The sequence below is a fragment of the Crinia signifera genome, chromosome 2, assembly GCF_055691185.1.
Source record: "Crinia signifera chromosome 2, ASM5569118v1, whole genome shotgun sequence".
NCBI lineage: Eukaryota > Metazoa > Chordata > Amphibia > Anura > Myobatrachidae > Crinia > Crinia signifera.
Genome location: NC_139218.1, coordinates 31,498,016 through 31,511,369, shown reverse-complemented (window position 1 = coordinate 31,511,369; position 13,354 = coordinate 31,498,016). Strand labels below are relative to the sequence as shown.

Here is a 13,354-nt window from a genome sequence, read left to right as displayed (position 1 = left end):
AAAGACAGCATTAGGCGCCCGGCGATATTTCCCCCATCGGAAATATTGGCGGGGATTGAATATCCCCCTTAGATAACGAAGACCGTTTGGGTTGAAACGAGTTAGACAACTGGTGTGAGAGATTCTCTTTGATGCAAAGTAACCCTTCAGATAGACGGTTAATTTTCTTTTCGTGTAAATAGTGTTTATAAGGCAGGATAAAGAACAGAGACTTATGTATCATGATATTATAGGTAATTTGTGACTAATATAGTATAAACACTCTCAGCGTTGTGTTCACCAATATTTGCAAGTACTGTACTAGGAGCGGTGAACTTTTTTAGGATCAGCAGCAGAGTGCGTCGGGCTGCCGCAGCAAGATTTCACTGTACAGTATTATGATATACAATGCAAAATATGAGACAGGAGTCTCTAACAGTGCTATGGATAATTGCATTGTTATCTGTGGAAGCTTCTTTTCAACAATAATGCATGAAAGCTTTTGGAAATATAAAACGTTTATAAATTGATTATAAATTGTTTTGTTCTAGAGAGAATCTGTGGCGTGATTGCCGTGAGAATAAACTTCAGTACATATTTTGAAATGTATATTCTGATTTAACAAAAAAAAATTCTACAGGAGGACGTCATATGGGTGGATGCCACAATTGTAACACTGCAGCTCACGCTATAACCATTTAACAGACCCCACAATGCAAAAATAAAGACAAAATGACTTTTTTTCAGATAGGACCACAATTACAAGACGTGTAAATGTTTGGTAATGAAGGCGTGTCCTGGAGGGAAGGGGTGTGGTTTCGGAGGATCAGGGAAATGCTGACCTTTATTCTGACTCTTCTGTGCTGCACTTCCAGCTCCTAAACAAAATAACCCAAATGTAACTCTCTTTGCACGTGCTACAACTGCCCCACCTGCAGTGCACATGGTTTTGTCCAATAAAGAGCGAATTAACTTTCGCAAGTGAACCATAATCATGCCCATAGTTCCAAACATTTTTGGCCTTTCTTGAAAGAAGAATAAAATTGCATAACTTCTGAAACCGATTCCAGATACAGAAAAAATCAGCCTGATTCATGTTTTTATAACAGCAAAAAAGAAAGCAACCTGGCAAAGCCATGCTGCACTGCAGGTGGGGGCGGGGCAGATGTAACATGTGCAGAGAGAGTTAAGGTGCATACACACTGTACAATTTTTTTGACCAATTTTGTTGAAAGACATTTCCATTGAACCCAGTGTCCTGGACGAAAGATGTTGCCGAAAGCTATTGACGACAGACGAACGACAAATGATGATGCGCATACCCGCCAATCCTTCATCAAAATTGTTCGTCAACTGTGCATGCAGCTCAATTTGGATATCTTTCAAAAAGAGCCTATAAACTGTAGCTAGATCTTTCGTCTGTCGTCAATATCGTTTGTCAACATCTTTCGTCCAGGACACTGGGTTCAACGAAAATGTCTTTTAAAAAAAATTGTACAGTGTGTATTCACCTTTAAATTTGGATGGGGTGTGTTCAAACTGAAATCTAAATTAAAGTGTAAAAATAAAGCTGTGTAACATTCCCAGGCTACATGCAAAAGCAGCCAGTATTTACTCTGCACAGAAAAATATAAATGCATTTGCTAACCTTGTATGGTTTGTTCGAGACACAAAGTTATTTATTTTTATTTTTGCTTTGCTTAACATCAATAAGGCTCAAAGTCGTTTTTGGCGCAGTTTCCCCCCAATTAAATAGTCAGTACCACTTCTTCAAAATATTTTATTGAAGATCTGTTATATGGCATCAACACAAACGTGTCTTGATTATCTGGTAACAGCATGTGATGAACCGCATAAGCTTTGTACTTGTTTCACTGGACTGCTGCCGGCTTCTTCATATAGTTTATGCAGATTTTTTGTACGACGATCCTATTGCTGGAATCAGAATAAACACGCATTTTTTCTAGCAGAGTGCCAGCGTTCTAGCTTGTTCTATGCTGGGGATATTTAGCAGAGACTCAGTCATGTTTATATTTAGACCATCGTGAGACAGATTAGTTTTAATATTTAGGGATTCATTTATTTAATTTTTTTCCTCCAAGATGAAGAGAAGATTGACTGTAACTTTGAAGATGGATTTTGTTACTGGATTCAAGACCTAAAAGACGATGCAGAATGGGAAAGAATTCAAGGGCCAAGTTATCCGCCGATGTCTGGACCGGACTATGACCATACGTTTGGCAACATATCTGGTTAGTTTCCCTACTGTATTTGTGTAAAATGTGAATTTGCATAAGCATCTGTCAACGTGAATCATATCAAATAGTACAGCGATCTTTCAATATTTGCATACCTCCCAACATGACCCTCTCCAGGAGGGACACAATGCTCTGTTCCTGGACTTCCCTCTTAATGTATGATTACCATCACCTGTTTTGAGCAGGTTCATTGCTAATAAAGGTGTTCCCCACAGGTGAGAGTAATCATTACTTAAGAGGGAAGTCCGGGAACAGAGCATTGTGTCCCTCCTGGAGAGGGTCCTGTTGGGAGGTATGTATTTGGAGTATAAACTCCATGCACTTTATACCCAACCGTATCCCTACCTATAGTGACACCCCTTGTGGGAATTTCAATTTTAGTATTTCCTTTACAGGAAGGCTATAGCTCCCTGCGGCAAGCTTGCTGGGACCTGTACTGCCTTTTTATTTTTTTAATGTCCAAGATGGCCACAGTGAGCCAATCGCAGCTTGCAAGGCCATTACCCCACTCCTTAGTGGCAGTAGTCCAATGGGGCAGAAAGAGTAGGTAAGAGCTTCTGAAGAAAAAAACTGCCCAAAGGCATGGTGGCCACGCTAAAGAGCTTAAAGGCCCTCGCCTTCCAGTCAAAGATGTCAGGGAAGCCCTGGACGGGCAGTAGATGCCACTTTCCAGGTGAGTACAACCCTGATACCGCTAACTGCCTCCTCTTCACACCGGGAGGGGGGGGGTGCAAGATGCCCACCCCCGGTGAAGAGAAGGCAGCAAATTAAATTATTTTAAAAACCTCTGATGCAAAGGGGACTCCTGTGCCATCCCCCACAAGTGGTAGTCTTAGGGATGGGAAATCCGCCGCTGCTGCTGAACCACGGTGGTATGTACATCTTCTTTACAGATTGGATTTATGTTATTACTACTTTAGCCAGTAACGGTATTTCATTTTAGCTATTTAGAAGAACCATACTCGTACAAAAGCAATAGAAGGTAATGCCCAATGTCCTTATCAAACATATGTTCCCTTGTAAAAGATATAAGATACAATCTTCTGCACAAATCCTTATTACTAGCCGGCAAAAAGTAGCCAAGCTGTAATTGAATCCCGGATTGTTCATCTCTGATTTGCAGGAAACAAAGAATAATAGAAAGAAGGTTTATTATAAGTTGGCGCGCGCCACTGTCTACATGCACTTTATTGAATATGACTTCATTATACAAGTTTAAAATGATGCTGCTGGATTATTCATTGGCCTGAACTCTTGGTGCAACACAGCCTGCAGCGATAGCGTGAAATCTGTTTGAAGACTGAATGAGATGACAACAGGGGGCTGTGATTTGATGTTACATTCACACGGAATGACGCGTGCTTGATGGGATCTACTACAAATACAAAATATGATATACTGAGAGATATTTAGCCGGAATAGACACTTAAATAGATCTCAAATGAACATCCATATGCTTGTGAGACAGTTTATGTGCAGGGCAGCCCTTGATACGAATGAAGTGGTATATACTGTAGATTGCCTCCAGTGGGCTACAGACATTCATTTCTGTGTTTATATATATTGGTTGAATATTGAGCCTGATTCAACAACATGCAGAATGGGCCCGATTCTGCCTCGTTCCGATGTTTTGGAATATGTTCAAGCGCATATTTGCGCATGTTCAGTAAGTAAAAATCCATGGTTTCTCCCAGCTCACTGAATGGTATTAGTAACCAGTCTAGAACACTACATGAGGATAGAATTTAGAGATATCGGTTACATATATTTACAGTATGTGTATGCCCCCAAGCCGTCATCAAGGCTTCTCTGTGTATTGGGGGTCCATAGTGCTATATCTAGGTGCAGGGTGCGGCACCCCAAAAAAACAGCATAAGCTAGAAAGCCCCGTGCTTCAGCATGGGCAGGAAAATTCTGGAGGGGATGACCCCTTCATTGGGGGGGGGTCCCCACTTCCCCAGGATCCCTGCCCATGCTGATCGGTCAGGGGGGTGAATGCTTTGGACGGGGGGGCGGGTGAATGCTTTTGTTTCATTAAGCTGCTGGCTTATTGGGCCTGGTGCTGGTTCTTGAAATATGCTAGACCTCTACTCATTTTGTCCCCCCGTATTTTGGAAACCAGGACCGGCCTTTGAGCCTGGGGCAGGTTTTATAAAATCCTGGGGAACCCTACTCAGTTTGCCCTGTGATTTTATGAAACCAGAACCGTCTCTTTGAGCCTGGGGCTGGTTATTCTCAGGAGGGGGGACCCCAACGTTGTTTTGTTTTTTTCAGGTTTTTTTTTTTTTACACATTTTTACACACTAATCTGTTCATGGTTCTGTCAAAATCGTCCATCACAACCTGGTCTGTTTGTGTGGTGATTTTTAGTAAAGTTTTCCCAAATTTGCATCCCTTTAAATTTGCGATTTGTATACATTTTAATGGGAAAACATCTGGATGCAAATTAAAAAATTGTCACTTCAGTCTGTGCAAATTTGCGGCAAAAAGTGTGGTTTTTTTTATGGCAATTTGCATCCCATTAAATTGAAGATTTCAGGAAAACGTGCGATTTCTGACTTTTTTGCCTAAAAATCGTAAGGATTTTTAGGCAAAAAGAAATCCAAGAGGAAGAATACCATGAGCATGTATATCCAATGTTGTTGGGAAAGGAGAAAAACACTCATTCCTGGAAAACCATCTGTCATCCACCCAGGGCCGGAACTACCACTAGGCAGCATTAGGCAGCTGCTTAGGGCAATGGCCACTGGAGGGCGCCCCTTATTTATCTGTGTGGGGCAGCACAGGAGGTGAAAGGGGGGAGCACAGTAGCTTCCATCCATCTGACCCACGAGTACAGTGCATGTTCTACCGGCGGCGGTGAAGGCGTCCATGCCCTCTGCAGTCTCCGAGCACTGAGGATGCTGGGCTGGCTGTACGTGCGCCCTGGCCTGTTGGCGCATGTACATTTTGCCTGTCATTTTGCTGCCGCATCTGTTACCTCCTGTGTCCAAGTTTCTCCAGACGTCCGCTGCAATGGTTCACCGGAGCCGCTGATGAGCAGCACATGCAGGTCACCATGGAGAGCGGCCGCTATGGTGATAGCTCCCCCCAAAGAGAGCGTGCAGGGCCTGGTGGGGTTCCCGAGGGATCCGGGACACCTGGAGGGCTGTTAGCCCGACACCCACTATACAGTGCCCAGCATGAGCACCAAGGTAATGGAGTGGGGGGGCGGGGGGGGCGGGCGCGGGATAGGCAGATCATTTGCCTAGAGTGCTGAGGAACCTAGCACCGGCCCTGCATCCACCGCTCCTGGCAGAGGTATCTCCTTCACTCACAAGCAGCCCATGCCTTTCAAACTATGGCCCTCCAGCTGTTCTGAAACTACAAGTTCCACCATACCTTGCCACAGTTTTGCCATTAGGGATAGCAAGGCATGCTGGGATGTGTAGCTTCACAACAGCTGGAGGACGACAGTTTGAACAGTTTGTTCGCAGACTATAATGAAATGTATTTATATTATTAAATATTTTCCTAATGTTTCTGTTTTTCTAATCATGCTGTATAATACTTTTCATAAGATAAACTTTTTTGTGCCATATAATTAAGCTACATTTTATCATTTTAGGCTATTATATATCAACACCAGTTGGACCTGGACTTAGTGAAAGGGTTCGACTTTTAAGTCTTCCGCTGACAGCTGCATTAGAACCAATGTGTCTTAGTTTCTGGTAAGCAATAAACAATAAATGTATCTAATAGCAATAACAAAAAAAAATAAGAGAAAAAACAGTAACAGTTTGTATACAAAACACTAAATACATTAAAACACATTATGTATCTGCTGAATCAGTTTGTATGAAATTATAGTATAATGAAATGATTACAAACATGTTATGTTCCTATTTTTTCAGCGGGTACCGTATATGGTCACTAGGTTGACCCTATTCAGAGTCGACATGCATTTGGTCGACCACTGAAGGCCCACAGGCCTTAGTTCATCATCTGAAATAGGTTGACATGGGAAAGTTTGACAGGGATGGAAGGTCGACACAAGCAATGGGAAGGGCGACAAGCAATAGTTTTTCCAAAAATGTTTAGCCGACATGTGCCGACAGGTGATATTTCATGCCGTACCATCCACTACGGCGTGGTGGGAGAATAAAATAGTGTGCCGAGTGCAGCGAGCCACCAGGCCCAAAGCATGGCAAGCGCATGGACACACTTAAAGGGTGTCCATGTCGACACCCTAATGCTTGTGTCTTTCTTACGACCCTATCGGCCTTACCTATGTCGACCTATTTCTGGTGTCGGCATAAGAACTGTTGACCTTCAGTGGTCATCAGCGGCTGAAAGGGTATGGGTCATTGGGTCGATCAAATTTAGGTTGACATGCATTGGGATATTCATGTCAACCTAAATTTGATCGACCCAATGACCCATACCCTTTCAGCCGCTGATGATTATTACATAGCACAAATACTGTAGCAGGTTCACAAGCTAAGGTGCTAAAAAATGCAAAAGTTATCTTTACATCTCCAAAACAAACGAGACTTAATGTACCAAAAATTAGCTACTTAAGATAACCTGATCAGTATGTCGTCAATCGGTCATCAGTTTCTAGGTACCATAACCTTCCAGATATTATTGTTACTTTGATCCAGCGGCGTAACTATAATTTGGGTGCCCCCCCCCCTGCCGATAATAAAGCACGCCCCCCCCCCCTCCACCACCCCGGCCGCCCATGCCCCCCCCTATCCCCCGCATATTTACCTGTATTCGCTGCGCTGGTCCCGGCTCCCCTCCTGGCTTCATTCTGATGCTAAACACGCACCATCACAAAATGGCTGCCCCCATACAGCAGACAGTTTCATAGAACACTCTATTTGGGAGCGGACATTTTATGATAGCCCGTCGCAATAGCATCAGAATGAAGCCAGGGGAGCCGGGACCACCGCAGCGAACATAGGTAAAGCTGCGGGGGATGGGGCATTAAAATAACACTGCAGCCCCCCGGCGCCCACACTTACCCAGCACCTCCCCGCGACCGCGGGGGCTGTGGTGCTGTAGTTACGCCACTGTTTTGATCAAGTATAGCCCTGCTGGTCTTCAATAATTCCTCCCAGTTTCTCTTTGTTAAGACAATGGGCCAGATTCTCTAAGCTTCAAAAGTGATAAAATGGAGAGTGATAAACAGGCAGCCAATCAGCTCCTACCTACCATGTCACAGACTGTGTTTGAAAAGACAGGAGCTGATTGGCTGTCTGTTTATCACTCTCCATTTTATCACTTTTGAAGCTTAGAGAATCTGGCCCAATGTCTTTCTATTTTAAGAAATGAATATATGATTTTTAATACATATTTCACTCCTAGGTATCACATGTATGGTTTCAATGTTCATCAATTAAGCATCATTATTATTTTTCCAAATGATACCGAACACATTATTTTCTCTAAGCAAGGAAATTATGGTCCATACTGGAATCATGGACAGGTTACTTTAAATGACACCTCTGGAATTGTGGTCAGTAAATATTTTATTTGTCATTTGCATTATAATAGAACTGTTGACTTCATGCAAATGTTTAGTAACTAATCAGAATCTGAGTCGGGGACAAAGCAAAAAAAAAAAAAAAAGATTGTATGTGGAACAAACCAAGTTGCCACACAAGGTTTCTTTATTTTTGCATGCAGGGTAAATACTGGCTGCTTTTACATGTATCCTACAAACGCAGTTTTATTTTTACACTGCAACTTACATATGAGTTTGCACATATAAATCTCTCTGCACCTGTTAAATCTGCAAATATTTGTTCTTTATTCTATGGGGCCGATTCAGACCCGATCGCTCAGGTCCAAAATTGTCCCCGTCCCTGATGGTCAGGGTTTGCACATTCGAATACATGAATGTGCTCTTGTGCAAACTCACAGAGTGAACGGCTTGTCTATGTCTGCTTGGAGCGGACGGCTGATGTCACATGACGTCAGCGCCGCCCCGAATTCGGCGGATAGTGGGCGCTGGAAAAGTCAGTTTAGGCATTGATGATAAGTGACCATCAAATTATTTCCCCCCCCCCCAGTAGCGTAGCTACGTTTTGGGCGCCCCCCTGCCGTTAGGGGGGGGGGCGCCAATACCCACCCCCCGCCGCCGCCCCGTCAAGCACCCCCCCCCCGGCCGCCCCGTCGCCTATGCTAACCCCCTCCCCCACAGTCTTACCTATCACGCTGGTCCCGGCGGCTCCGTTCTTCTGCTGAGGACCACCACAAAATGGCCGCCCCCGTACAGCAGACAGTTTCAGAGAACTGTTTGCTATATGGGGGCGGCCATTTTGTTGTGGTCCTCATCAGAAGAACGGAGCCGCCGGGACCAGCAAGATACGTAAGTCTGCGGGGGATTGGGGGGGGGGGGTAACTATAGCACCGCAGCCCCCGGCGCCCCCACATGCACAGTGCCCCCCCGCGGTGGCGGGGGCGGCGGTGCTATAGTTACGCCCCTGCCCCCCCCCCTGCGAACACATGCGAGGGGATGTGTTAGTGTACACATCCCCTCGCATTCAAGTGAGGGGATTCGCTCGGCAGGGGAGCAGGCGTTCGACGGCAGGGCTGTGTTTACCTGCTCGCTAGGCTGCACATATATGCAGGTCTGAATCAGGCCCCATGTTCCCAATGCAGAATCAGATCCTCGGTTTATAGATGGAATATGGCCCTTATTCTGGTCTTTTTGCATTAGGGCTACGTTCACACAGGGACCGATGTATTTGTACTGCGCATGGTGCGTGCACCCACGGCGAACAGACTGTTTGCTGGGTGCACACATCCAGGACAGCGGGCGGTGGGCGTAGAGGAGCGTGGCATATGGGAACACCCAGCGTTTCATGGGTGTTCCCATGACAACGCTGGGCGTTCTCATGCTAATGAGCCCATGACGCAGGTGCAGTGGGCGGGCAGCTGACATCACCGGATGTCAGCTGCCCGCCCATTTCCTTCCCAGCATGCACGCGTATGTAGGTGACTTGAAAGTCACTTTTATATGCCTGCACCATCCACATCATTCGATGGTTGGCGACCATCGAAAGATGTGGGAGGTTCCCCCTGCCCTGTGAATGGATGTTACTGTGTAACGTCCATTTACAAACCCCTGCGAGCGAGTCGCCTTTGCGAATGGGTGGCACCATCCAACCATTCTTAAGGCGGGGTTTGGCGCGAATTTGCAGCCTTGCGAATCATCCGGAATAACCCTCCCTATGTGTAAGCAACCATCCATCTCTAACGGATCTAAATGAAAAATGTATATATTGGTTGCAATTAATTGTTTATTAATAATCTCCAATTAGATTACAGTAGGAACATGGGTAATGTGTTTATTAAAAGTATAAGTCATCTTGGCATTCTTGTGTTTTAAAAAGCACAAGACGTGACTGGCGTTCATACACTGCTTTTGTACATGGTTTACAATTTAAAAGAAAAAAAACATTATATTAAGCATTACTCTCAGATGCAGCATTTTCATTGAGAGCTTTGACCCCTCTAAAGCCAAAAGAACCTGTAAATGCAGCTGAATAATCATGGTCCCCATCCTCATATACTAGTACTCATCATCGCTATTGTCCAGTCTCCAGCAGAGCAATACAATACGGTATTCGCTTGGGGACAGTGAAGTGATGGCTGATGCTTGTGAGACTCCGGGGCAGATTTATTAAGCTTGGAGAAGAGATAAACTGGAGATAAAGCGGAGAAAAGGTAAAAGGAGATAAAGCACCAGCCAATCAGCTGTGTTTGAAAAAGACAGTTGGGAGTTGATTGGCTGGTGCTTTATCTCCTTTTACCTTTTCTCCGCTTTATCTCCAGTTTATCTCTTCTCCAAGCTTAATAAATCTGCCCCTTGATGAGATTCAAAATGAGTTTTATCTGGAACCACGGAAATGGTTGATAACTTCATTTCCAGGACCTTCATGTGAATGTGAACTGACAGCCGGTGGATTAGCTCATAGACGAATGTCTAGGTCGATAGTCAATAGGCTGAAACCAAAAAGTCAACATGCACTAGATCAACATTGACAGAAGGTCAACATGCATAGGATCGACAGTGACAAAGATTGATGTGGAAAAGGTCAACATGAGTTGGTCACTTTTTTGGTGTTAATGTTGACTCCTGAGCATGTGTAGTCGCCTCGCTTGGTTATCGCGCCACTACGCCAACTTTACATATTGGAGTTCACATGGATGGTAAGACATGGAAAAATCCCCAAAACAGTGGGAGAAATCAGGAAAAACTCACGTCGACCTTTTCATGTGTCGCCCATTGCCAGGTGGACCTGCCGCATGCGTCATCCTTTTCTCAGCGTTGAGCTTGTGCATGTCAACCTTATGGTGTTGATCTATTTACTGTTGACCGACAGATGGAGCCACTCTGATCTGAGCGGCTCCCACCGTGACTACCTCCATGCGCCAGCTGGGGCCGTCCACCAGAATGGGGCGCGCACGCATGAGATGCTCGCACGCCCCATTCTCGGCAATGGGATGCACGAGCGTGTGAGACGCTCATGCCTGTCAAAATGTACCACTTTGATGAATATGAGAAGGCTGAAAAGAAGAAGGAGACATATGTGCTGGGAGCTACCTGTGATGGCTACCGTGTCCAAGTGGGGTCACACCAAGGAGAACTTAACAAATGTTACCCCTGATGTCCTGTAACCACTTCAGACATATTGGGCCTAATCTTGTTCTAACATGGCAAGCAGCCTGCACAAGACCGCCCCATGGCATGGATTATCCATTGGGTTGACTTAACATTTAATGTAATTTTTTAATTGACTACTTTAAACTACAGATGGAGCCGGGCTCCCTCTTGCTGGCGAATTACCAGAACGTCACCGCTGGCGTTCCGCCAGCAGCCTGGCGTCCATCTGACTGAGACACGCGTGCGTCTCACGCGTCTCAGTCTCTGGGCGGCGGGGTGACGGGAACCCTGTCTGTCTCCGCTTCAGGGAGACGGACAGGATTAGGGGGGGTGCGGGGAGGCAGTGGGGACCACGGGTGACCGCCGACATGCCGGCGGGTACCCGGGGGAAGCCGTCGGAAGGGGACGCGCGCGCACGAGACTTAACATTAAATGTTAAGTCAACCCAATGGATAATCCATGCCATGGGGTGGTCATGTGCAGGCTGCTTGCCATGTTAGAACAAGATTAGGCCCAATATGTCTGAAGTGGTTACAGGACATCAGGGGTAACATTTGTTAAGTTCTCCTTGATGTGGCTCCCACTTGGGCATGGTAGCCATCTCAGGTAGCACCCAGCACATATGTCTCCTTCTTTTCAGCCTTCTCATATTCATCAAAGTGGTAAATTTTGACAGGCATGAGCGTCTCACACGCTTGTGCATCCCATTGCCGAGAATGGGGCGTGCGAGCATCTCCTGCGTGCGTGCCCCATTCTGGTGGATGGCACCAGCTTTCGCATATACAGATGGCGGGTGGCAGGGGATGGTGGCTAGCGTCGCCATCACCATCCCCTGCAAAGAAGAGACCCGCTCCATCTGTCACTTAAAGGTTACCATTGGTAACTGAGGAAAAAGCAACTAGCTAAAGTATGTTAAGAACTTAGATCAACTAAGTTTGGACAGAGTATACAGGGAAAGTGAAGGTAAAATGAGAAGAAATGACAGTGGGCCAGATGCACTAAGCTTCAAAAGTGATAAAATGGAGAGTGATAAACATCCAGCCTAACAGTTCCTAACTGCCATGTCACAGTCTGTGTTTGAAAAATGTCAGGCAGGAGCTGATTGGTTGGTTGTTTATCACTCTCTATTTTATCACTTTTGAAGCTTAGTGCATCTGGCCTCTGTTTGGGGGCACCCTTAAATCCCAGTAGTACTGTGTGCACTGTGGCTATTAACTGAAATATAACTTTTATTGTTTTAATTTGAAAATAAAGAGACTATTTCTTGCATGTACAGTATAATACACATAGCGAAAATATAAGATGATATTGTCAGACTTGTTAGAGTCACAGGCGGCATCTGTGTGGGAAGAGGACTGTCATATTGTATGTCCAATAATTAGGGTACCTATGAGGTTAAATCATCAGTCATCCCGTTTTATATTATCAGCCGTGCTGCCCAATGCTGTTAAGTCACCAAGTGATTGCTTGGAGTAGTCTCTCCGCCCCTGGATCAAACACATATCAATAGTACGGTCAATGGGTTAATTATTATACATATATATTTTTAATACATTCGCTGGAAATCGAAAAAAACTCAATTATTGAAGATGTGGAACATATAAAGCCAAGCCTTTGGGGCATTCTAGCAAAGGGTCGGCTTTGTATATTTTCTATGAATTGTGTTGTAATAGTAGTTTTACTACTACCAGTGTGAAGCCAAATTGGAAAAGTGCATAGACCACTGTTCTCTTCTGGGAAAAACCAAGTGCTTACTCTACCCTTGCCGAGCTGGCCATCTTGTAATATAAGTCTAACCAAACATATCCTGTCGTACGGTATGTTTAGAGACTGCAATAGAGCAGCACATGCCATCCAATTTTAAATGAGCCCCATAGTGTCCAATTTCTTAATATCTACTTAAATTGTCTTTTGTACATGTACTAATTGGTGTTAACATTTGCAATAAACCATTTTTTTGTACATCACCAGGTGGCATTTGAGGCCATAAAAAATCAAATGTTTAGCGACATAGCTTTAGACGATATCGACCTGTCTCTCGGGAAGTGCAACGAAAGTGGTTTGCCTGAGCCAACGCGGGTCCCTACTCCTCCCGTCACCACCGCTCATCCATGTAAGTGCAATGCGTTTTGAATTGCGTATCACATTATTTTTGATGACTTTGATGCTACTGAGTGTTTTATAGTAATTATCACTTGTTTGTGAATCATGCCAATTCCCAGGCACTGCTACGCGGTTGAATCATGTTTTTAGAAACAATGACTTTGACAGAAGGTAGATCTGAGTGGTATGTGAAGGCGAGTGGAATAATTGCTTATGTTGACTTCCAAACTCATAAAACAAATCTGTTATCTTGTGTGACTAACAATATTGAAAGCAGTGCATTTTGCTGTTAGATGAGCACTGCCATCAATTGCTCCAGTAGCAACGTTAATTTCTTCTTTCCTCGAGCCTGGCG

General features: G+C 44.8%; 1 protein-coding gene across 1 annotated transcript in view; it reads left to right on the top strand.

The window, feature by feature from the left end:
• The window catches only part of TMPRSS15 (transmembrane serine protease 15), a 236,808-nt gene that overhangs the window by 93,305 nt on the left and 130,149 nt on the right, over nt 1-13,354 (top strand). The window contains exons 9-12 of the mRNA XM_083170669.1: nt 2,082-2,231; nt 5,845-5,947; nt 7,590-7,740; nt 12,868-13,009. Of these exons, the coding sequence (XP_083026795.1) occupies nt 2,082-2,231; nt 5,845-5,947; nt 7,590-7,740; nt 12,868-13,009 (546 nt within the window). The remainder of the gene's footprint in view (nt 1-2,081; nt 2,232-5,844; nt 5,948-7,589; nt 7,741-12,867; nt 13,010-13,354) is intronic.